Source organism: Scardinius erythrophthalmus (genome assembly GCF_964197995.2).
Source record: "Scardinius erythrophthalmus genome assembly, chromosome: 4".
In the NCBI taxonomy this organism is placed as follows: Eukaryota; Metazoa; Chordata; class Actinopteri; order Cypriniformes; family Leuciscidae; genus Scardinius; species Scardinius erythrophthalmus.
Genome location: NC_138224.1, coordinates 12,254,449 through 12,279,307, shown reverse-complemented (window position 1 = coordinate 12,279,307; position 24,859 = coordinate 12,254,449). Strand labels below are relative to the sequence as shown.

The window sequence follows — 24,859 nt, the reverse complement described above, 5'->3', positions numbered from 1 at the left end:
TTAAAGGCTGTTAACCACAGCTGTGCATATAAAGCAACACTGGGGTCGTGAGATCTAGATAAGTGATAAGGTAGCAAAAGTGTGAAAAGGGTTGCCCGAGGGTTCTCACAGCCGTCTTGTCTGAAACTGCCTCTGAATTATGAGATCATTGCAACATCTGCCGGTTAGAGGGACTGACGCTGATGGACGGCCAGGTGTGCGTGTACATAATGTACACACAAGCTCACTGCACACCGATGACAAATGAAAGCGGAAATGAAATGCAACTTGTGTCACGAGATACCTAAATAGCAGTCTCAATATATTTACTCACTCTGAATGAGTCAGATTGAGCCATAGATACATTAATCTAAGAGTCTAATTAAGTGTCTCTTCAACCTCTTCTGTTCCACTAAAGTTCATGACACACATATGTATATTATGTTAACAGAATTCTGTTTATGCAAAAATATTCTATCATTTATGCATTTGGCATCCAAAGTCACTTGCAATGAATTCAAGTACCATTAAAAAGTTTGTGGTTGGTAAGCTTTTTAAAAATGTTTTTGAAAGTCTCTTCTGCTGTGCTCACCAAGGCTGCATTTAATCGATCAAAAATATAGTAACTAGACTGTGTCATGATAAATAATGGAGGATACAGGATGCAAGTAACAACAGTTTATTGATAGAGAAAGTGAGAAGCAATATCCAAAACAGTCTGGTGCATGAAGACAGTCCAATGGAATGGCGCAGGGACGTTGACAGGCAACCCGATCAGCGGTGGCAGAAGTGTAGTGAGAAATCCATGAATCCAGGCACGAAGCAATGGAACTCCAGACGAGAATAATCCCAGGCAGAAATGCAGAAACTCGGGAACTAGAATCCAACACAGGCAAGGGCAGCTAGGCAAATAGGAAGCAGGACAGGACACGACACTGGAAATTCTAACAACGATCTGAGTCTGACAACACAAGACACCAGGCAATGAATATATGTAAGTACGACTGATAGGTATCAACTGGCGCTGCTGCTAATTACGGTGATTAGCAATCACCCTCACACACACACACACTAACGTATGGGAGGAAAGAGAGACAGTGAATTCATAAACCATGACAGTACCCCTCCCCCTAGGAGCGCCTCCTGGCACTCCCAGACGAACTTACCTGTCGATTGTAATCATCGATAAGGGAGTGATCCAGAATGTCTCTAGCTGGTACCCAACTTCTCTCCTCTGGACCGTAACCATCCCAGTCCACCAGGTACTGAAAACTGTGTCCCCTCCGTCTCGAGTCCAGAATAAGATTAACCGAATACATTGGTTCCCCATCTAAGAGTCGTGGCGGGGTGGGGTGGGGGGTGGGGGGTGGGGCGTGGCAGGCGGATTAATGTGTGAATGAAACACGGATTTTAATTGAGAAACAGGAACGACAGAATGAATTCTCCTGTACGCAGGAGGGAGTTTGAGTCGGACTGCCACCGGACTAAGGACTTTGGTGACAGTGAACGGGCCGATGAATTTGGGAGCTAGCTTGTTAGAAACGGAGCGGAATGTTCTTGGTAGAAAGCCACACCTTTTGACCTACGATGTACATGGAAGGCTTCGACCGGTGGTGATCGGCCTTGGCCTTGGTGTGCGCCCCCACCTGGAGAAGACACTCACAGGCTCTGTTCCATGTGTGGCGACACCTCTGGACGAAGGCGTGGGTGGGGGGGACCGCGACTTCCAGACCTGGAAATCTTTCCAGACCTGGAATTTTTCCAGACCAATTTTTCCAGACCTGGAAAAATTGGTGGCTGGTAACCTAAGCTACACTCAAACGGAGAGAGGCCCGTGGATGACACTGGTAACGAGTTATGAGCGTACTCAACCATTGAGAGTTGCTGACTCCAGGAGGAAGGATTCTTAGATACCAAACATCATAACACTCTCTCCAAATCTTGGTTGGCTCTCTCGGTTTGGCCATTGCTTTGGGGATGAAACCCTGAAGACAGACTGACATTCGCTACCAGTAATTTGCAAAACTCTTGCCAAAATCAGGACACAAACTGGGGCCCCCTGTCGGAAAACACTTCCATCGGGAGGCCATGTAAGTGAAAGACGTGATCAACGACAGTCACCACTGTCTCCTTGGCAGCCACCTTCAAAAGTCGGTCCACTAGGGCGGAGACGTTTCCCCTTCTAAGGCCATCTTCTTGACCTTCGATTCGATCTCCCATGTGAGTCTGGAGATAAATAGTGTTTCGGGTAAAATGCACTCGGGAGTGGACGGGCGATCGGATTGATCAAAAATACGAGATAAGGAATCGGGTTTGATGTTTTTGGAACCCGAGTGGTACGAGAGAGAAAAATCAAAACAACCGATAAAAAAGTGCCCACCAAGCCTGCCTGGAGTCTTTTGGCGGATCAAATATATTCCAGGTTCTTGTGGTCGGTCCAAACGATAAAAGGTACCCCTGACACTTCTAACCAATGACGCCATTCTTCCAATGCTTACCAATGTCATAGTTACGTTCGGCAGGTGATAAAATACGCAAAGAATGCATCTTATCGTCTGTGGAAGAGTGTTGGGAAAGAACCGCACCTACCCCCACCTCTGACGCATCGACCTCCACCACAAACTGACGTGAAGGATCAGGGCCTATCAGGATGGGAGCCGAAACAAAGCAGCTCTTCAGTTTGGCGAATACAGCTTCGGCTGAATTGGACCACCTGAACGTCGCTCTGTGGGAGGTCAAGGTAGTCAGAGGAGCGGCTAGTTGGCTGAAGTTGCGAATAAAGCGCCGATAGAAATTGGTGAACCCCAGAAACCTCTGTAGGGCCTTACGGGAATCTGGACTTGGCCAATCTACCACAGCCTTAACCTTGTCAGGATCTATGCACACTCCCTCAGACGAGATGATGTAACCTAGGATAAGAACAGACTGTGCATGAAAAGCACATTTCTCCACCTTGACAAAAAGCCCATTCTCTAGCAACCTCTGAAGCACTCGTCTGACGTGCTGAATGTGTTCCTGGAGAGAAGATGAAAAAATCAATATGTCATCACGGTAGATATTTATGAACTGGTCTACCATATCTTTCAGCATGTCATTGACGAGTGCCTAGAAAACCGCTGGGGAGTTGGACAGCCCGAAGGGCATGACCAAATATTCAAAATGACCCCTGGGAGTGTTAAACGTGGTTTTCCACTCATCCCCCTTCTTTATACAGGCCAAATGATAAGCATTGCGTAAATCTTATTTTGTGAATACTGCAACCGCTCGAAAGCTGAAGACATCAACAGCAAAGGGTAAAGTATTCTTTACCGTGATGTTGTTCAACACCCGGTAATCAATACACAGTCGCAGAGAACCATCTTTCTTCCCCACAAAAATGAACCCTGTCCCCGCTGGAGAAGGAGAAGGACAGATGAACCCCGTTGCTAGAGAATCAGAAATATATTTCTCCATGGCCTCCCTTTCTGGAGCAGAAAACAACTACTTGCCCTTTCCGGCAGTAAATCTATGGCACAGTCATAGGGACGATGCAGAGGAAGAGAAGCAGCACCGAACTTACTGAACACTTCCTTCAGGTCGTGGTATTCAACGGGCACGTTTGACAAATTCACTGCCTCCTCCTGAAACACAGAACCAGACACAGACGAACAAGCAGACACTAGACAAGAAGCATAACATTGATTACTCCAGGTGGAAATGCAACTCTGGCCCCAGTCAACCCTGGGATTATGCTTCACCAGCCATGGGTGACCGAGAACTATGGGTGCTAAGGGAGAGCCCATGAGAAGAAATTACAGCGTTTGTGTGGTTGCCTGATGTGATAAGTGTGATAGGCTCGGTGGTGAGAAAAATGTTAGGAAGTTCTTGTCCGTTGAGTGCGTTGACAGAAATCTTGTGAGTAAGTGATGTGATGGGAATCTGAAGCTTGTGAGCAAAAGTCAGGTCAATAAAATTACCTTCTGCTCCTGAGTCCAGTAAGGCTTGACAGTTGTGAGATCGGGTTGCCCATCTCAATCTTACTGGGAGAAGAGTAGATAATGAGGTATTCTCAGCGGAGATCCCACTGGATAGTAGCCTCATCTTCACTACCGGGCTCGATCTTTTCCGGGCAGGAGTAAAGGAAATGGCCCGCTCCTCCACAATAGAGGCAAAGTCCCTTAGATCTCCGCCTCTCTCTCTCCTCCCGGGAAAGCCGAGCTCTACCCACCTGCATGGGCTCATGATCGAAAACGGGGATGACCGTTTCCCTGCCACTGGCTTGTTGACCTTCGACGACCCCAGGTAGTCTGATTGGACGTTTATGTCATTCCACGAGCAACCAGCCCATGCAGGAACAAGTCCCACTCCGCCTCCTCGTTCCAATGGCACTCTGCGGCCAGCGTGCGGAACTCGATGGAACAGTACACAGATCTTGGTTCTCCCACACCACCTTTCCCTAGAGAGCCGCTCATCCAGTAAGCAGAGTCAAGACAAAAGCCACTTTAGACTGTTCGCTGTTAAAAGTCAGCGGTTGCAGAGAAAAATACATTGAGCACTTGGATAGGCTCTGCAATAATTAGGTTCTCCTGAATAATTCTCCGGGGCAGGTAAATGTGCCTCTGGATGACGATTCGGCTCCGGGGAGGTGGGCTGAACGGGCAGTGTGGGTGGCGCAGCGGGACTCTTCAGTTGTTGGAGCTGTTGGGTGAGCTTGGACACCTGCGCCACCAGAGCTTGTGCAGCATGACCCGTGTTCGAAATATGTTCTTCCTGTTGATCCATGCGTGCAATACTTCTTGAAATAAACTCACTCAGGCTTGTTGAACTTGCTGCATCCATGTTGTGGTCAGATCGTTCTGTCATGATAAATAATGGAGGATACACGATGCAAGTAACAACAGTTTATTTATAGAGAAGGTGAGAAGCAATATCCAAAACAGTCTGGTGCAGGAAGACAGTCCAATGGAATGGCGCAGGGACGTTGACAGGAAACCCGATCAGCGGTGGCAGAAGTGTAGTGAGAAATCCATGAATCCAGGCACGAAGCAATGGAACTCCAGACGAGAATAATCCCAGGCAGAAATGCAGAAACTCGGGAACTAGAATCTAACACAGGCAAGGGCAGCTCAAGGGCAGCTAGGCAAACAGAAAGCAGGACAGGACACGACACTGGGAATTCTAACAACGATCTGACAACACAAGACACCAGGCAATGAACATATATAGGCACGGCTGATAGGTATTAGCATGGCGCTGCTGCTAATTAAGGTGATTAGCAATCACCCTCACACACTAACGTAAGGGAGGAAAGAGAGACAGTGAATTCATGAAACGTGACAGACTGTGAAAAATTATTACAATTTAAAATAACTATTTTCTATTTTAATATATTTTAAAATGTAATTTATTCCTGTGATGACAATGCTGAATTTCTCTTCAGTGCCACATGATCCTTCAGAAATCATTCTAATTTTTCTGATTTGCTGCTAAACCAACAATTATCATTATTATGTGCTGCTTAATATTTTTTGTGGAAAGCATGCATTTTTGGGGATTTTGGGAAACAAACAGCATTTATTTGAACTTGACAGTCACTTTCGATCAGTTTAATGCTCCTTTGCAGAATAAAAGTATTAATTTCTTTCAAAAAAAGAAATATATATGATGATATATTGTAACATTGTAATGTAAAGTATGACCTCCATTGCACACGTTTTTGCCTCATTTCCTGTGTCCAGGGATTTGAGACCTTCAGGCCGTTTCCAGAGCTTAGATCTGCTGATGAGGGATAAGCCTTCAGCCTCTCAGATCACTCACACTGGAGGACACAGATGAAGGATGGGAATCTCCATATTTTCCGATGACCTGCCTGCTTTTGCCTCTCAGCACTGAGCACAGCTGTTCCTTTCATTGACATTTATTGAATGGCTGGCTTAAGGCTTCAGGAGTTTATTAAACTAATTTCAATAACCTATTTTTGTTACTAACACTCACACGATGTTCTAATATCTCACAATCTATACCCTCTCTAGCTCTCTGTCAGTTACTGCTTTGAGCCGGAATCATTGGTCTTCCTTCCAGATGGGATGGGCGGCAGGACTGGTTTAACATTGGCACCTGGCCGGCCCGGGGAGGAGGGGAGTGTTGGAGAGACACATTCAGAGACTGAGCGAGGAGCGTCAGGGGTCAGACCTGAGTCCATGTGACCTGCGAGAGATCAAACAGACATCCATTAGTCACATAAACTGACAATCTAAAGTGATTGTATGAGTAGTCATAGGTATTTAAACAAATTACAATTATACAATACCTATGTGAACACCTTCTAAAATGAAACAAATATTATGGACCCGTTCAAACAGAACGCAGAGATGCAGGTCAGTAGAACAGAAAGAAGTGCAAGGTCTAGAGACATGGTTTTTAAAAGTTGAACTTCTTTTAACTCGAGCGCCGAGTATTTACATTGCAGTTTCATGCGCGAGACGCTGCAAAAGATGCAAGATGTGAGCGGAACGGTTAAAGACGTCTGTCTAGCCCATGTTTATAGTGAAAAACAATGGGAAGGATGCATTCTGTGCGAATAGCCTCTATGTATGTTCATCTTTAGGGATGTACAAACTAGATACTAAAATGTATTAAAAATGAGCACAGAAAGGAACATGAGCTCTTGACCTCTAAGAGAGTCCCGGTCCTGCCCCAACATAGATATATCCAAAGGCTCTATGTTGGGCCCTGACCCAGTGTCTGATCCCCGGGCCGGGCATTCAGCTGAGAGCGCCCCTGCTGAGCTCCTCATGGACAGGCCAGAACTGGCACGAGATTCCTCAGAACTGAGACAGAGGAGATGGAGAGAGAGAGAGAGAGATTAAGAAAGGTAAAGACAGGGTTACAACAGGTCAGTGATTGGTCAGTTATTGGCTTTTTACTTTTTGTCTATTCCATAAATCACTCCCCTACCACGATAATGTAATGTCTTTAATGATCTTCATTTAATGTCTTTTCTCAAAATACTGATATATTAATATATTAATTTTGATAAATTAATCAACATATCATATTACCAATCAAATGTTTGGGGTCGGTAAGACTTTTAATGTTTTTGAAAGAGGTCTCTTATGCTCACCAAGGCTGAAAATAAATAAATACAGTATATACATATATGTATGTATATATATATATACAGTATGTATGTATAAATAACTTTTCTATTTTAAAATAGTTTAAAATGTAATTTATAGAAGTATTATAGTATTTACAGAAATATTTTACAACATTTTACATCTCTTTACTATCACTTGATTAAATGAATGCATCCTAGCGGAATAAAAGTATTAATTTCTTAAAGTGCAAAAAAAAAAAAAAAAATTCCTACTGACCAAAACATTTCATTGGGAGTGCGATTAATTTGACTGACAACCCAACTTTTAAGGTCTCCTTATGCAGCAATCCTCAGTTCGATTGGAAACTAAATCCAAATAGCAACAACAATATGGAAATGTTTCATTCTCTATAGGATTGAGTTAAAAAAGCACACTCACATGTACCCGCGGGCGCACACACACACATAAGCGCTGAATAAATAAACATCTCAAGACACCCATTAAAAAACAGGTTTTAAGAAGTTTTGATTAATATAGAGTTGGCAATGGTCCCCTCACAGATCTCCCAAGATTATCCAGGCTGCATTTTCAATTGATTTCATAAAGACAACAGTAAAATTCATAACTAGATTGCGAAGTAACAAACTCCAATTGCATATTGCTTTTCCCTGGTGGAGGAGAAACAAAAGTCACTGTTTAACACAATTTGGAGTAGCACATTATTTTTGTCCTTTTTTTCCTTCAAGCTAATAAGCAAACGCCAGTGCACCACGCAGACCGGGCGGCTCTGTAAATCTCCCAGGATTCCTCTTAATGAGCTAAATTACAGTGTATTTAAATATCTTGGGGACATGCATATTTCACAGGAGTAGTCTTATATTTCCTCGCCTGGTTAGAGTCCCCGAGCTCACACACGGGAGAGGAAAAAGCACCGATAGTCATAAATCTGCATTTACGTGCTCCAACACATACATCTTCCAGATGGCTTGCGGCATGTCAGGTACCTGAATGCTTTAACTTTGAGCTGGGGGTGAAAACTTTGATATTTGAGCCTGAATGTGTGTAAAATGGAGATGGAGGTTATAAACATAAAGGGAGAGGCTACAAGATAAAACACGTCCTGGGAAATGATGTACACAAGGAGAGGACTTTGAGGAAAGGTTAATTGTCTTGCCACGCTCAGGTCAGAGACCAGAGGTGAAAATGTGAAGGTGTGTGTGACATACCTGCTGTCCTCATCGGGGTCATGACTGCCGAGGCCAACAGGACGCACTGAGGAGGAAGAGGGGCCTGGTTGAGGCAGGGAGTGAGAGGCTAATGATGATGGAGCTGTTGGTGCACTCCTGTGACACACACATAAACACACATACAGTGTCAGTTAAACACTGTTTACACACACCAGCCTCTGTCTGTGGTGGTGCTTTGTGCAGACGAGACAATTTTTTTTGCATTTTATACAACCACAATAGCTTGTTACAAATCCAGAATATTTAATTGTAACCATGTAAAACAAAATACAGTATTGAATTATCAATACAACATCATTGAAATGTCACTAAAATATCACCAAAACAATTCAGCTAATTAAAAATCTACTATTTCAACCAACACTAATATGTTGTGTAGATGTTTTAATATTTTTGCTATCTAAAAGTTTTATTTGATTAAAAACTACAGTAAAAACAGAAATATTATGAAATATAATTACCATTTTCTATTTTAATATAATTTACCATGTACTTTATCCCTGTGATGGGAAAGCTGAATTTCAGCAGCCATTATTCCATTCTTTAGTGTCACATGATCCTTCAGAAATCAATCTAATATGCTGATTTGGTGCTTAAGAAACATTTCTTATTATTATTGTCAATGTTGAAAACAGTTGTGCTGCTTAATATTTTTGTGGAAACAGTGATACATCAGGATTCTTTAATAAATAGACATTTCAAAAGAAAGGCATTTATTTAAAACAGAAACATTTTTAACAGTATAAATGCCTTCACTGTCCCTTTTGATCAATTTATTACATCATTGCTGAATAAAAGTATTAATTTCTTTCACAAATCTTCCTGACCCCAAACTTTTGTACAGTAGTATAAATTATGGGGATGAAACAGTGATGTTCTATCTCATCAGTCACAGTCTTTGAGTAATATACAGTGTTATGTTACCTCTGAAACAGCTCGGCGTAAGCACCAAGACTCTTCCCACTCAAAGCTTCCCGAATCAGCTGCTGCCGTCTGTGATTGGAAGCCATTTCCTTTAAAATTCACAGAAATATATTTTGATCACTTAAGTGTTCTGCTATTCCCAGCCATGACAGCTTCTGTGGATTATATCAAACCAATAATGATGTAATATAAACAGAATCAATAACACTGGACATGCTCTCACTTACTGCAGGGGACTGCTGAGGGGTCATCTTGGCCTGGATTTTGTTCTGGTAGTTTCTGCTGTAGGAGTCCATTAGGTCAGTGTCCTTTGTCGTGTTGGCTGCCAGTAACTCACCAGTTGCGTCTACGACAGCATTATGGTTAGGGCACTCAGCCATCGTGAACAGATGTCTGCTGTGGCTGCAGCAGTGAAGTGCCACAGCCTCACACTGAGTACAACTATTTACAACTATTTCCTTTATAATCCTGGCGAAGCACCCCGCAGACAAAACTGACTTTATGTAAAGACCCCATGAAAACAAATTAAGAGTTTTGTGGCCTTTAGTCCATGTCTGTTATTTTGGTAACACTTTACAATACGGGTGTACTAACATGCATTAATTCATCTACTGTACAGTATGTCTCATGAAGTTAATGTATGACTCTAAAGAAGAACTAAACCATTGATTAATGAGTGTCGATTAATAGAGTAAGTCATATATGAATTGCTATTAAATACATTTGACATCACCATGGATTAATTCCCTATCAACATCTAGTATTAACTAAGTGTAAATAAATGTCTTAGTCATGGATTAAGTCATGGATTTCAACTTCCAGCAGTCTGTTTTAATGAGTCTTTAGTTAATTATCTGCAGAAATATCATTATGTTATGACTTTACTTGTAGAGGCACATGACCAATGTTGGGTGTAATGCAATGTTGGCTGTAATTTAACTACTTTTCCCTTGAAAAAGTAAAGTGAGGGATTACTCTTAATTTTCTGTAATTAAATTACAGTTACTTCTGATGTAATTGCATGAAATACTGTATAGACTATAGAACAATTCTATATAAAACAATAGTGGATTTAACATCAAAATCTAACATCTAATGTTAAAATGCATGTTTTTAATGTACATTTTTTAATTCTCTTCCAACTGTGAAATATCGACATTGGAAAGAAAAAATAGTGCTTGTCAAGTGATTTCATTGGGTCTTTAATTGTATGGCAAAGTTGGACTGTGATAGCTCACTTGTGGAGGTGTTGTCAGGTGTTACTGAGCTGCTGTCATCTCCTCCTCCCTGCTCCTCTAGACCCAGGTACTCTTTCACCAGCTGTTTTAGTGTCTGGTAGGCCTCAGCACGATCATCTGATGAGCATAATATAGTGGTGCAGGGGCCAAACCCGGAAACGAGTTAGCATTTTTAGCACTTCCGGTTCCATCATCCTGAAGTCAATGTGTTTTTTGATTGAGTTTTTGGTTAAATGCTTGAAATAAGGTCTGTGAACTCAAGATATTTTCATGTTTTATTCTACAATATGAAATACATCAGTAATACACTCTTGTGATTTTTTTTAAAGCTTTTACTTGTCTTGTAAAAGGTTGCAAAACAAGTGGCTAAATAGGACAAGAGGTTGTTGGTTACATTAAATGTCATCAGCCGTAGGGGTGAACTCAACTACTCACTAGTCCTCTTTGGTGTAGTTTTTTTATCGCCTACGTTTAGCTTTTGACTTCTGCTGATTATGAATTCATGAAAGTTGTGTTCACAAAATGTGTAAGAATCAAAAGCTTTTCTAAGTCACAGACCTTATTTTCTGCAATAATCCAAAAGCCAATGGACAAATCCTATTGGTTTTTTATCGAGGGAACCAGGGTGATGCTAACGTCTAGGTTGGCTAACAAAAACTTGTCATATCTGCACCACTTGATAGAAGAGAGCAATCGAGTTTCCATAAAAACCTGAATGAATCTTTGAAAATGTCTTGCTAAGGCAGTTTTGCTTAATTGTCACTTTCTTACAATTCACAAAGGGAAATAAAAAGTATATTCCTATAGACAGACACAGCGTAACTAACCTATATGGGTTAATAAAATTTTGTTACCACAAGGGATGATGTTATCAAAGAAGCCAGGCTTTTCTCTGTTGATTTTGGCATACAAATCAATGCGAGACACAGCTGTTTCCATCTGAGCGTTGCTGTAGAATCCTCTTGCTTTCAGAAAGCAGACGTAATTATCAACAACAGTGGGGATCAGCAAGACGTAACGGGGCTCAAAACATGAGTTCTTCAAGCTATACACTCCCTGGTGTTGGAACAAACACACGAAACGTCTGGTATGATTAACTACTGTGGCATTTGACCCAATTTTGTGCTTGGTCAATGAATGTTAACTTGGTGGAACATGTTTTCTTGATGCCATACCTCTAGTTCCATATGCACACAGCAGGCCAGACCTTCACGAGCCACATGCTCAATAGACTCCCGAGACAGGCCATACCAATGTCCTCCATATTGCATCGTCTGAACAAACTGGCCCTGACAGTAGGAGAATAAAAACGAAAAAAAAAAAACACACTGTAATTGGAACATGACTGTCATAGAACTCAAATTAATCTCTGAATGGGCGTCAACATGGATGTTCAGCACAGATTCACTACAGAATGACCTGAACTCTTGATCTTTGGGCTGCAAGGGAACATCGTTCTTCCCACACAGACGAACCTTTGACCCCAGTGTCCAACTGCACCTGGGTCCATTTACCAGCAGCAACGCTGTAGTCAAGCTTTTACTCGCAGAAAGCAATTCTCAAACACATGTTTCTACGTCTCTGGTCAAGGTGGCTTTAAAACATCAGTACAAAAGCCAACCATGCTCTAATCCTACCCTCTTTTTGCTTTAACAGGCCCAGAGAGAAGCACCAAACAGGAAAAAGCAGAGGAGCGTTTGCGTCTGCAGAATGCCGACACACATCTGTGTTTGTATGATATAGGTAGGAGAGGTTAGTCTGTAAAACTCAGTCTCTTCTTCCTCTGTGCTGCCGGCATAAGGTTATAATCGCACATCAAAAGGCTTCCTTCCAGCCTCTATCAATCAATAGCACTGGACTTATATAGCAACACTTCAGAGCTAAACGAGATAGTGGCGGCACACACTAGGTGTGCACTCTCTCAGAAGCACCCGAGGGGCCTGGGGAAAGAGAGAATCTAGGGTGAATTCTTTCCCCTCTTCACATTTTTGGCATGTCATTGCTTTATAGACCAATATGGCCTCTGGGAGTCTGTTTCTGCAGATGAATGGGCATGAAAACTGTAACACAATGGTCCACAATTATGAATAAAATTGTGCAAAAGCAGATCAGAATATGATAAAAGTCTGGCTGTCTGACTGAAGACTTTACCATTTGAATCATGTTCTGAAATTCTTCCTCTGTGACAAAGTGATAGTCTGATCCATCCTCTTCCCCATAATAGGGCCCCCTGGTGGTGTGACAGGCTCTACAACAAACAAATCGATTAAAGAAACTAGAATCATTCATTCTTTCCAAGTGTAACTATTCATGTCATCTTGAAAAAAGTCATTTTTTTCATATCACAATATATACGTAGAAAAACTAAATATCGCAATGTCAGTTTTTCCCAATATTGTGCAGCTCTAAGATAAACACAATTACATCACATTATACAGTCGAATAAAATACAGATTCATATTTTATTAGTTCGAAAAATCATATTTTAGTGGCTTTAATAATGCACTCTAAACTGACACTTACCCATAAGCAAAATAGTCTCTGAATTCCTGGCACAGCTTATGGGCAAGTTCCCTCTTCCCACAGGCCTGCGGGCCAGTTAGGACCAGCATGGGGTACGGAGCATCCAGACTGGGGAGAGTACTTGTGGAATAACATGCAAAAATGCATATTAGCTTAACGCTGTTGTGGTGAACCATGCTATTGAACTTCCTGTGAGTTCAACCATGTAGTTTATAACCAACTGTGTGACTTCAAATAGCCTCACTACATTGCTCCAGATTAATTTTAGTTCAGATCAGAGCTCTGTGAGTAGTTTGAAGGGCTTTCTGCTTGAGGGAAGTGGCCTATGTGGACTAGACAAGCCCATAAAATGAAGAGGAAAGCGGATCGAAAAGTCGCACCTGTCAAAAATAACCTGCGGTTGCATGAGCTGGTACATCAAGTGGGTCATGTGATCTCTGGCTGCGATCACCTCCAGAGGAGGGTCGTACTTGTTCACAGCAGACACCTGAAAATGAAAGACAACAGCAATGTGACTCACTATTCAACCTTGCCATAATCGTTCAAATACATGCTTTATTTTACAACAAACTTTCAGAGCTTTCAAGTTACTTTCTAGTTATTTTCTGTTAAATTCAGATCCTTGAACCCAGATCCTTGACTCCAACCAGCAAGCATATGCTATTCAAAAAAAATTTTTTTGTGCAACAATAGGCTTCCTCCTCAAAGCCATAAACAGCACTTCACTTTTTAGAACTAAACATCTTTTTTTTTTTTTTTTTAAAGCAGATCACCTTCTCCTCTGCAGTTACAGTGTGTTGGTCCAGAAGTATGAGGTGCTGGAGAAGGAAGATCACAGCCAGCCTATAGTCATCTTGGTTCTGCAAGAAGCCAAATGGCTTTTAGTATAAGGTAATTATGACTTTAGGACCATTGTTATCTATGCTGTGGAGTTGAGATGTTTATGGTGGCCTTACCTGCACTGGGTTTCTCAGGAGATTCATTTCTCTCAACAAAATCAGGTCATGCAAATGTGCAGCCTCCTTTATCTCACTGATCTGATATACAAGGAACAAAAAACAAGTTGTGAGTAATTTGTTGAGTGAAACAAGCTGGGGCGGTACCTTTTCAAAAGGTACACTTTTGTACATTATTTACCCCTAATATTAGTGCCACATATACACTTGAAGAAAAATATGTGCAAAGATTGTACAACTTTCTAGATCTAAAAGATGGATATTCGTACCTTTGAGTAGTAACATAAACCCTTAAAGTACAACTATGAATCTTTTAGGAGTAGATAAGGTACAAAAGTTGTCCCTTTAAGGGTAATGTCCCAGTGACAAGCTGCTGTAGGTAACATTTTTGCACTTTTATTTTCTGACAGATTTTTAGTTGCAATTCTCACATTTTAGACTTCCTAACCATTTTCACTTGGTCAGACTGGTTCCTTTTGGTTGGTTAAGTTCTGAGGTATAACATTAGAGTCATTTGCATAATATAATATGACAGGAATGTGACAGCTCCTTTACCAGATTGCTCTCAAGGTTGACAGTTCCCAGGAGATGGAGGTTCTGGAGACCCGAGAGGCTTTGAATCCGGTTACAGGACAAATCCAGAACTTGGAGGTTGCGGAGAGTCTGGAGATTCTCAATCTTGTGTATCACATTCACCCTCTTAAAACACACACATACACAATTATCATTTCAATATTGCAAAGAACAGTAACTAAAATGCTCTGCACATGATCTGCACGGTCATGTGCTATTTCTGTATGGCTGTGACTGTGTGATTGACAGGTGAGCTCAGTTAATTCAAGGCTGATGGGTAAAGACTGACAGGTGAACATCTGGTAAGATGTAGCGAGTGCATATCAATGAACGAGAGACTTTCCGTACACCTAACGCCCGTCTCACCTCCCTTCTCCTAGCCTTCGTATTAGGTTTGTGTATGGTTAGTACAAATTACCAAAAATCACACTATGACAAACAACAAAACATCTGGTAAAACCAGCAAAACTTTAACCGTATTTCAATATTTCTGACAACTCAAAAATAGAAATGGGTCAAATTGACCCGCAACATAATACGAGGGCCAAAAAGATTCCAGCTTCCAAAGCCCTGGCCTTACAATACCCCCATGCCTGGCACCGAACAGCAGGAGACTGACCATGAGGGGCTCTGGAAGCTCCAGATCCAAAGTGTGATGGGTGTAAGAGGAACAGGCTGACAGGCGCACGCTGTTCAGGGTCTCAGAGCAACAGGGGGCGGACAGGTTCAGCGCGTGGGAGGGTGTGTACGAGCGAGTCTTTTTTTTGAACGGGGTCCAGGCTCTCTCACGCCAGCAGCTTGGCCTCATGGGGACATGGACACCAAAGGACGCGGCGCTGCTGACGATAAAGAATCCCTTTGATAAAGGACAGCATAAACATCCTTCAGCTGAGTGGCAAAGGTCTGGTGGCACGCTGGCCTGCCATATGGTGGGCTTCAACACCAGGCTTTGTTTTATTTTCTGAAAAGGCTGGAGCTTAATCATGCATACTGTCTGAAAAACACACAGTTAGGGGATGGTTCTGGGAAAAAACAGTAACTGTCAACGATATCAAAATGGTAGAAGGACGTGCCAAAACAAGAGGCTGTAGTGTTGCCCACACTATCACAGACAGCAAGCATGGCAACCTTTCTAAAAGTGTTGACACGACAACATAATCTGGAAGAGGATGACAGGTGACGGGGAGATACTATGTGGGGAGCAGAAAATATGTCAACAGGTTATGCAGTCTGACGCTAATTAATCCAACAGGGACTCGTAAACACTTCGGGGAAAGACAAGGAAGACCTCACATTTCTCTATTCCAATCTGAAATTAAAATCAAGCGTGATTACATTTATTTATCACCCCATCATGAAGACGTTGACATATTTTCCCAAACAGAAATGAACATTTTAGAGTTTCATATTCAGTACATGTCCTTGGCCTTCCCACTGTTAATTTCCATCCTCAAAACACACATTAATTTATCAGCAAACCTGCTCTTAAGTAAATATTTGACAAATTACACTCATATTTTATACCTCTCTACACTTATTAATCATCAGGAATAAATTAGCTGTGTTAAATGGGTGTTGCTGTTATGTTATAAATATCTGTAGTGTGTGTGTGTTTAAGAGGGATGATAATACCAGACAGAGCACTCTGAGGGGCAGATGGTCCAGACCCCTAATGCGGGAGATGTTGTTATGGGCCAGGCTGAGGTGTGAGAGCCTTTTGCACTTTTCCAGTCCGCTGATGGCACTAAATGAATTATCTGACCAGCGAGGAATGGTCAAAGAATGCTTTGTTTAGAAACAAATCCATAGTTTAAAGTCAAGATGAATCACCCTAGTTACTTTTTAATTACACATTCCAGGTCTTATTGTGTCCTCCATTTTGGTATATGAAACCCACTTTTCCCTATCCAATCAATTCCCGATGGATATTTCAATGGTCCACTTTAGACATTCTATTAAGTAAGGGTTAATGCCCGACGAGGTGTCCTTTATCAGGTATTAATGGACGACGGCGAGGCGTGCGTCGGACGGTTGCCTCCGCCGAAGTCCATTAATACCTGACAATGGACACCTCGAAGGGCATTAATCCGCTTATACCATGGTCACTTATGAAAGAAAGAAATATTTAATCAATTAATAATACTTTAATGTGTTTTAGAGTAAAAATCGTGAGGGTTTTTATTTATTAAGTCGAGCGCACTATTTAATATCTCCCGTATACAGGCGTTGCCAAGCAACGTGGCCACAGCGACCCGACCGCAGCAGTTGATCAGTGAGTTTGAGCCAGCGCAATCATTTAGAACTGTCATCAGGCAAATTGACGGGTGTACATTATCACTTTTTAATGGACACCCTGCAGACAATCAGAATCGAGTATTCACCCAGACCATGGTATAACTATAAGTAACTTGGCAACAGCACGTCAACTACCAGTAACATGAGTATTAGTAGACTGTCTGCTTAATATCTTCTAACACTTTATTTTGATGCTCCCCAAAAGACGTTCTATTCACTATAAGTGACTTTGCAAGCATGTCAACTTATTCTACTTACCCGAACCCTAACACCTAACTCTAACAGTCTACTAATATTCTAATGAGAGTTAATTGACATGTAGTTGCAAAGTTACTTATAGTTAGTAGAATTTTTCAAATGGACCATCGAAATAAAGTGTTACCCCGCCCTATATTATATTCACTTTTGAAATACATTCCTGAAGTAAAATGAATTGCGAATGTTGTGTCATGCTTTGCAACCTTAAAAAGGATACAGTCGAGAATCAGTTTGGACAAAGAAGAATATGCAGAAAGATCCTTCATAACTGCGATCTGGTTGTGTGAAAAATTCACTTCCTGCAAAAAAAAAAAAGAAAGAAAGAAAAGAAAATAACAGTATGAAAGATGATCATAAAAAAAGCAACATTTTGAACCTTTTAGAGATCACTTTTTTGTAAAACACATCTAGTATTAATAATGAAACATCTATGAGACAATAAAGTTATTCTTCCTTCAGCGATGCATGGGAAAAGTGAACCTCACATGACATCCCAATGCTCTGTACTGAATCTCACCTTGAGATTTTTTGGTGGCTGGAATCCAAAGAAATCAGTGAGTTGGTTGTGGGAAGCATCCAGTATGATGAGGTGTGGCATGTGACTCACGCAGGATAGATCTACCAGTCACAAAACATTAGGCAGAAAGAGCAAGAGAAAGATGGATGACAAGCATCTGCACAGCTGAGATTATTTGTCCCGCTAGCAAGCAACCATGAAGGGCACGGATGAAGAAAATTCCGGCAAACATTTTCAACAAGAGGATATTATCTACATTAGCGGAAGACAAATATGAGCAGGTCCGAAACATGACAGCAAATTTCATTTCACCATATAGTTTGCTTTTAACACAAACATTAAGCTGGTGCAAACCTACCTTTGATTTTATTGTAGGGAAGCTCTAGCTTTTGTAGATAGATGTAATTGCATAAAATGGAGACATTTTTCAAGTCTCGCCCCTGTGGCCAAACACAATCAGAAATTCAGTAAAGATGGCAATAAAATGTCATCCGGTAAAACCCTGAAACTAGAGGAGAGTATGGCGCATTAAAAAAGGATGTAAACTAATTTGGAGGCCACTTCTGTTTCTCTCCAGCGAAGTCATGCAACTAAACAATATCAGTGCTTCCAGAAAAAAAAAAATTAATATTCTACCCCAGAGCTCTGTCGAGTAAGCCTTTGAAATTTTATTATGGAAAATATAAATTGTTGCATAGTGGTGTAACAGTCTCAGTGTGTGTGTGTGTGTGTGTGTTTGGGTGTAGATCAGATTGTGGGGAGCAAATATTCCCAAACGGACAATAAAACCACTTATATTGTGGTGGCCAACCAATAGAAAACATACTAAATAATGTCTTAACCTGTTTATCAGTCAAAACATTGATATAGAGAGAGAGATATCAAACTTGGCTCTAAAATGATCAAAAATTTAATAAGTTTGTACCTTTGGATATTATATGAACAGTACCAAATGTGGTCATGTGACTGTTACACAAGCCATGACAAAAATCAACACGGATAAGTACAAATGCATAAAGGTTTGTGTGAGGGTTTGGTTTAATTGATAGAAGATATTATTAGGTCAGTATAAAAATATTACAAGGAAATGGAAATCCCACACTGACATTAAAAAACAAATATGAATGTGTGTGTGTTGATCACTCACTGGCACAGAGAGACATAGGTAAGTGTGCTGGAGTCCTGTAGCAGACTGTCCCAGGTTGGACAGGCATTTAAACACCTCGTCCTCCGTCAGTTCACCATCATTCTCCATTAGAAAAGAACAATTGAAGGAAACCCCACAGATTTAAATGATGGCTACAAAGAGTTACGTATAGAAAATAATAGTAAATAAGCATATTTAAATGGCTATTACCTCCATTGTTGTTGTGTGTATGACTGTGTCACCTCTCTTCTTTTGCTGTCTATGGTCTTTTGCTATGGTTTCCTGTCTCTAGAGAGCACTGCTCATTACCAGAGGAAGGAATGAATCTGACAAGTTCAGCTTAACACAAACGCCAAAGATGGAATATTTGATGCCATTAATTTTCTTCATTTTTTCCCTTCTAACAAGTAAAGTACAGGCGGACTTTCTGTAAGAATCAATGATAACTAAGTTGCACGCGCATTTGTTGCCTAGTAACCTTACATAAACTAAAGCAGCGCAAGCGTTCTGCACATGCGCATCAATGGAACGCTACGATTCAGTGATCTGACTCATGTTGTCAAAACAAGATCATATAAATGCAGGAATACATAAAGATCTATTTTTTACTATTATACATGCATAACTTGTAAATTATATATGCATAACTTGTAAATTATATAGGCCTAAATAAGTTATAGAATACTTACATTTAACCATTTAATACAAAATGGCCTACATAAGTTACCTTACATTTAATACTAAAATGTGTGTGTGTGTGTGTGTGTGTATAAATTAGTATGTGCAAAGTGTTAAGAGAAATTAAACTCCCCACTTGTTAAAAATACAGATTATGTTCTCTTCTGGCATGCCTGATAATATACAAAGAACTTTGATAGTATGAGCAAACAAGTTAAAACTTGGCAAAGTCTGTTATATTCCTTTATTTTTATTTTGACATTAACATTGGCGAAATTCAGTTCAAATCCAGTAGTCCATGGCTGTGCGAGGCTCCTCACCATGAAAGATTTTAAGCAACCAAATGAAATTTACAAGCATGTACAATCCCTTAAGTGAACATATCAAATGTTATTAAATGCTACAAAACAAAATACATTACTAAAAAAAACACAAAACAAAGGCATGAAATAGTGTTGATTCACCACTATATTGTGCAAATCCCCATTAGATTCTTTTGCAGCGAGGTCTAAATTAATATTACAGTTGAGAATGCATGTACAGTATAATGCTAACATCGGAGTCAAACATCGGGAACCCAATAATAGCACTTAAAACACAAACTTCTATGTCTTTACTGTGACTCCTCTTACTAGATACATTACAGACGTAATAAAATAAGGCAGACATGACATTTCTAATGCCTAACCATTCCTGTAACACATCTTCAACATCCAAACAGGATTTTTATGGCGTAAGAATATGAAAGATCGTTGCTGTGTTTCTCTCTTTGGCAACCTGGTGGTGGCAATTATTGATTCAAGTGGTTGAGTCATTTTGATGGATTGCTCGGTTGGCTTCTTGCTTAACGCCTGTGTTCTGTATCGATGGCTTTGTCTCTCATTCTATTATTCATAATTAATGAACTAAAAATAGCCTAGGACACGGAGTATGAGTGATCTGTGTTTTTTGTGCAAGTTTGAGCAAGGAGTCGTGAATAAGACAAAAGGATCAGATCCAAATATAAGTTTTAGTAGACATAGTCTTATATCAACGCTTAAAAACTCATGTTTAAACAGCCAAAGAATCCACAGATCCGATGATGAAAGTGTCATCAAAACTTTAGAATGTCACAATCAATGTCTGTGTCATAATGATGACGGGCTGATACGGAATCAACAAACAAGCAAATGCTAAATGGATTTAGCAATTCCCATTTCCTTCTGTTGAGAAAGAAGAACAAATCAACAAGCGGCGGGTGAGGGGTTTCTTTTTTGCCTGATAAAAAAGCCAGGCATTCTAATCTGGCATCTGTTATTCCAGACACAGGCTGCGGGCCGGGCAGGGAGACGGAGCGCAGGAAGATTCTATAATTGAGAGCAGCGGTTTGATAAAGTAAGAAAATGAGACGAAAATGTCCCCAAGCCACAGTGAGAGAATCCTTCCTCTCAGTCTGAAAGGTGTCGTCTGGTCTAACCAGACCATTACATGGGATTCATTTATTAGAGCGTTCCTTCTGCGAGCGTGTGTGCATTGGTGTGCGAAAAGCCCTGGTTTCCCCTAGTACTTTACAATATATATATAAAAAAAATAGGAAAGCAACAAGATGAAATGAAACCGATATCAAATGACCACTATGTTTGCTTGAAAGTGTGATTGACTCAAAAGCTTGTGACAGTAACGAACGGCAGCCCCTTTCAGAGCATTGGAGGATTTAAGTTTAAACGTGCGAGCCTAGACCGTAGTGATCTTCTTATCCTTGGTAGCCTGTTTAATAGCAGCCTGTTCGCATATGATCTCTTTGAGGCGCTGCAGCCGCATGTTCTGCACGGTCAGATCTCCAACGCCTGTCTGGCTGCGGTGGAGGAGACTCAAAGCATTGATGTATTCCAGCTCTGTGTAGCGCACCCCTTGATCAACCACCAGGTTTAGCAGCTCGTCCGCCGTGTTGTACAGCATCTCATAGTACTGCCTGCAGGGAAACAGAAGGAAAGAGTTTGTGTTATTTCATATCAAAGTGTTGCTGATCTTTATTCAAGGATGAATTCACACATTTTTGCATTTGCAAAAGTTTTTTTTTGTGAGAATATAACAGCTTTATCATAACTCTGTGAGAGCGATATAAATTCATAAACACTTTACCTGAGAATGATTGCATATGGTGTAAAACATTTTCATTTAACCAGAAAGATTCTCGCATTGAAGTTTGTAAAAATAAGATAATAAAAATGAAGTTATTCAAAACTAAAAAAAGTTGCTCAAAACATTTCAGAAAGTCAACTTATTTAAGTTTCATGAAAACACATGTATGATCAACTTTATTTTAAGGTGACGTAGGTCCACGTTACTACATGTACTTACTATAGAAATAACAGTAAATTATGCATAATTACAAGTAACTGACCCTAAACCAAACCTTAACTCTATAGTAAGTACATGTAGTTAATTAATATTAAGCAGTACTTATTTGAGTAAGAACAATGTAACTACGTCACCTTAAAATAAAGTGTAATCAACTGTTAAAATGTAAGAATATAAGCATGAAAGTAATTATCAAATTAAATGATGGTTCTGTCAACTAGGCCGAAACTCTCTCACACTGTCCTTTATTGTGAATTCCTGCATTCACAAAACTTGTTGAGAACATCAGACCATTTTTTACACAGACCTTTTGGTCTAAACATGCTGTTGACCAGCAGGATGGGAAAACATACATTAAACATTAGACATATAGTTAAAGGAGACACTTACACATGAGTATGCATACACGCACCCACACAAAAAGAGCTTACAACTTCTATTTCTGCAGCAGAGGCACATTTGTAACAGGGGTGATAAGAGCTGAATGTGTTTTGACCCCATCAGAGCAGATGACTCCTCCAAATCTCTCTCTCTCTCTCTCTCTCTCTCTCTCTCTCTCTCTCTCTCTCTCTCTCTCTCTCTCTCTCTCTGCATTACTCAGGCACACAGAAAGGCCTTAGCCAGCAGGACTCTGTAACTCCCCTATCAAGCAGGCACACTCCTCCAGATGCTCAGAGACGTCTGGCTGCACTCTAAATGAGCCCAAGAGCCCATTTTACCTCTCACTTTAAAGGTGCTCCGTACAGAGCAAACAGTGGAAGAACTGGCCAATTTGAGTCTTTTCATGATGGAGCACATGCAAATTTTAAAGCCATGCCAGACATCATAAGGGCTTGAGGTGATGAGAACATGTAGCTACGTATCTAGATGCTTTGTGGCTGTGATCTTTACCATAAATGCACTATACAATTTTTTTTTTTTTGATGTTGTAAACTAAAATAATTGGAGTACACTCCTCACTCCTGGAGTACGGTCTCACTCCTCCATAGGCTTCTAAGACACTATAACTTGCTGGCCCAGAAAAGTTATTAAAGACATTGTTAATATAGTATAGCGCGTCTGTGTTGCACGTCACCACGTAGGCTACGCGCTACGCTTAAACACTACGTGAAAAGACTCGAGGCCCAAAGAGAAGGAAATGAAAAGTGGAATAAAGTCATTATTTTTGTTTGTTTTTGCGCACAAAAAGTATTCTCGCCGCTTTATAAACTTAAAGGAGAACTCCGGTCAATTTTAACATTGAGCTCATTTTTTTGTACATTTGGAGTGCTGTCAATACAGAGAACAACGACAAAAAACGGTGTTGCCTACACCGAGTTATTCTATTTTTAAAATTTGCACCTTGTTGACTTCAATAGGGCAAGTAGTAAGCCTGCTTTTTAGCCTCTTAACATCCTTTAAGTGTCATTACAAGTGCACAGAAAATGTGAGTGATTCCTTCCGAGTGAACACGGGTGGATCTGACTGCAGTAGATGTTAGAGATATTAATAAAAACGAAATTAATTCAGCCAGCGCTCATACCTTTGTTTACATCCTGTTTTCGGTGGAACGCCATAGTAATCGATTGTCGAGTTCACGCGCGTGATCATTGGTAACTAAACCTATGCGCGTGAACCTGACAGTCGATTACTATGGCCTTCCACCGAAAACAGGATGTAAACAAAGGTATGAGCGCTGGCTGAATTAACTTCGTTTTTATTAATATCTCTAACATCTACTGCAGTCAGATCCACCCGTGTTAAAAAAAAGAATAACTCGGTGTAGGCAACACCGATTTTTGTCGTTGTTCTCTGTATTGACAGCACTCCAAATGTACAAAAAAATGAGCTCAATGTTAAAATTGACCGGAGTTCTCCTTTAAGATTGAGCCACTGGAGTCACTTGGACTATATTAACGATGTCTTTAATAACTTTTCTGGGCCGGCAAGTTATAGTGTCTTAGAAGCCTATGGAGGAGTGATCCAGCTCACAGATTTAATCAAAAATATCTTAATTTGTGTTCCGAAGATGAACGAAGGTCTTACGGGGTTGGAACAACATGACGGTGAGTAATTACTGACAGAATTTTAATTTTTGGGTGAACTAACCCTTTAATACATTTTTTGCTAGTGATAAGGCTGTTTAATTCATAAAATTTGATCAAAATAAAACTCAATTATATAAAACTAAATCCATAAAATGAATCCTAAAAGACTCTATAGAATCTTTTCTTCAAAGGCCCTGATATACTTCAAGCGAAACTAAAGAACGAACTGGCAACCATCTACAACATCCTAGCATTGTGGTAGCAAAAAATAAATAAAAAAATAAAAAAAATCTAAAAGTATAGCTGAAATTAGACACACTTTTGCAGTGTACTGGCTGTTTAAATAACCTGTTTAAATTACCAACAGGGATATGTTGTTTTGGATACCACAAGACAGTCCACTTGCTGAAGAGGGTGCGCTAAATGAAAGACAGAAACAAACATGCTCCAACATCTCACAGATCAGCTTTCTTCTACTAAACCTCGGTGAAGAATTCTCTAAGAACTTGGAAATAATGGTGTTGCCCTTACGCCTATAAACTGCTGAGCTTTAATGCTGCAGATTAACACTAACATGTAAAATCGAACGATCGCAGCATATTCAGCCAGTAAAAAGTACAGATTCAACCCATAAGTTGCTGAAAAGCGTGCCAAAAAGTGTGAATGTGAGCACAAGTGCACCTGCAGGACAGAGAGAGGGCAGTCCCATTAACCCCTATTCATCTCTGACACTGAAAAAAACACAGCCATTTATAACAGGCCTGACAGTACAGTGTCCCAGTAACCCTTACTGTGCCAGGGCGTTAATCCACCAGACGTGTGCTGTCTGCTCATTAGGGACACTGGAGAAGACAATCTCATATACTGTACAGCACTTAATTTGACATAAAACAGCCACCTTACTAGCATGGAAGACTTAAATGAAGATTAAAAATAAAATATTTTTACATTTTAAACAACCCCACATAATAATATAATAAAAGTGAATATATATATATATATATATATATATATATACACACATATATTTCTTTGTGGTTTTATTTTTATTTCATTATTTCAGTTTTAATAATTGTAG

The 24,859-nt window shown here is 40.4% G+C and overlaps 2 protein-coding genes across 2 annotated transcripts in view; both read right to left on the bottom strand.

Moving 5' to 3' along the window:
• Window positions 1–5,352: 5,352 nt before the first annotated feature.
• lrguk (leucine-rich repeats and guanylate kinase domain containing) lies at window positions 5,353–18,844 on the bottom strand (the record flags this gene model as incomplete). Its single annotated transcript, XM_081363332.1, has 19 exons — window positions 5,353–6,165; window positions 6,631–6,788; window positions 8,285–8,401; window positions 9,230–9,318; window positions 9,457–9,575; window positions 10,468–10,584; window positions 11,322–11,523; window positions 11,643–11,756; window positions 12,619–12,715; window positions 12,991–13,110; window positions 13,371–13,477; window positions 13,764–13,850; window positions 13,947–14,027; window positions 14,502–14,645; window positions 16,152–16,276; window positions 17,290–17,371; window positions 17,590–17,690; window positions 17,948–18,029; window positions 18,737–18,844. 19 exons carry the CDS (start codon window positions 18,842–18,844, stop codon window positions 6,002–6,004), a joined length of 2,214 nt encoding a protein of 737 aa, XP_081219458.1. The 3' UTR covers window positions 5,353–6,001.
• Window positions 18,845–19,630: 786 nt separating this feature from the next.
• exoc4 (exocyst complex component 4) overlaps window positions 19,631–24,859 on the bottom strand; it is a 117,067-nt gene continuing 111,838 nt past the window's right edge. The window contains exon 18 of the mRNA XM_081363696.1: window positions 19,631–21,365. Coding sequence (XP_081219822.1) covers window positions 21,128–21,365 — 238 coding nt within the window. The 3' untranslated portion in view covers window positions 19,631–21,127. The remainder of the gene's footprint in view (window positions 21,366–24,859) is intronic.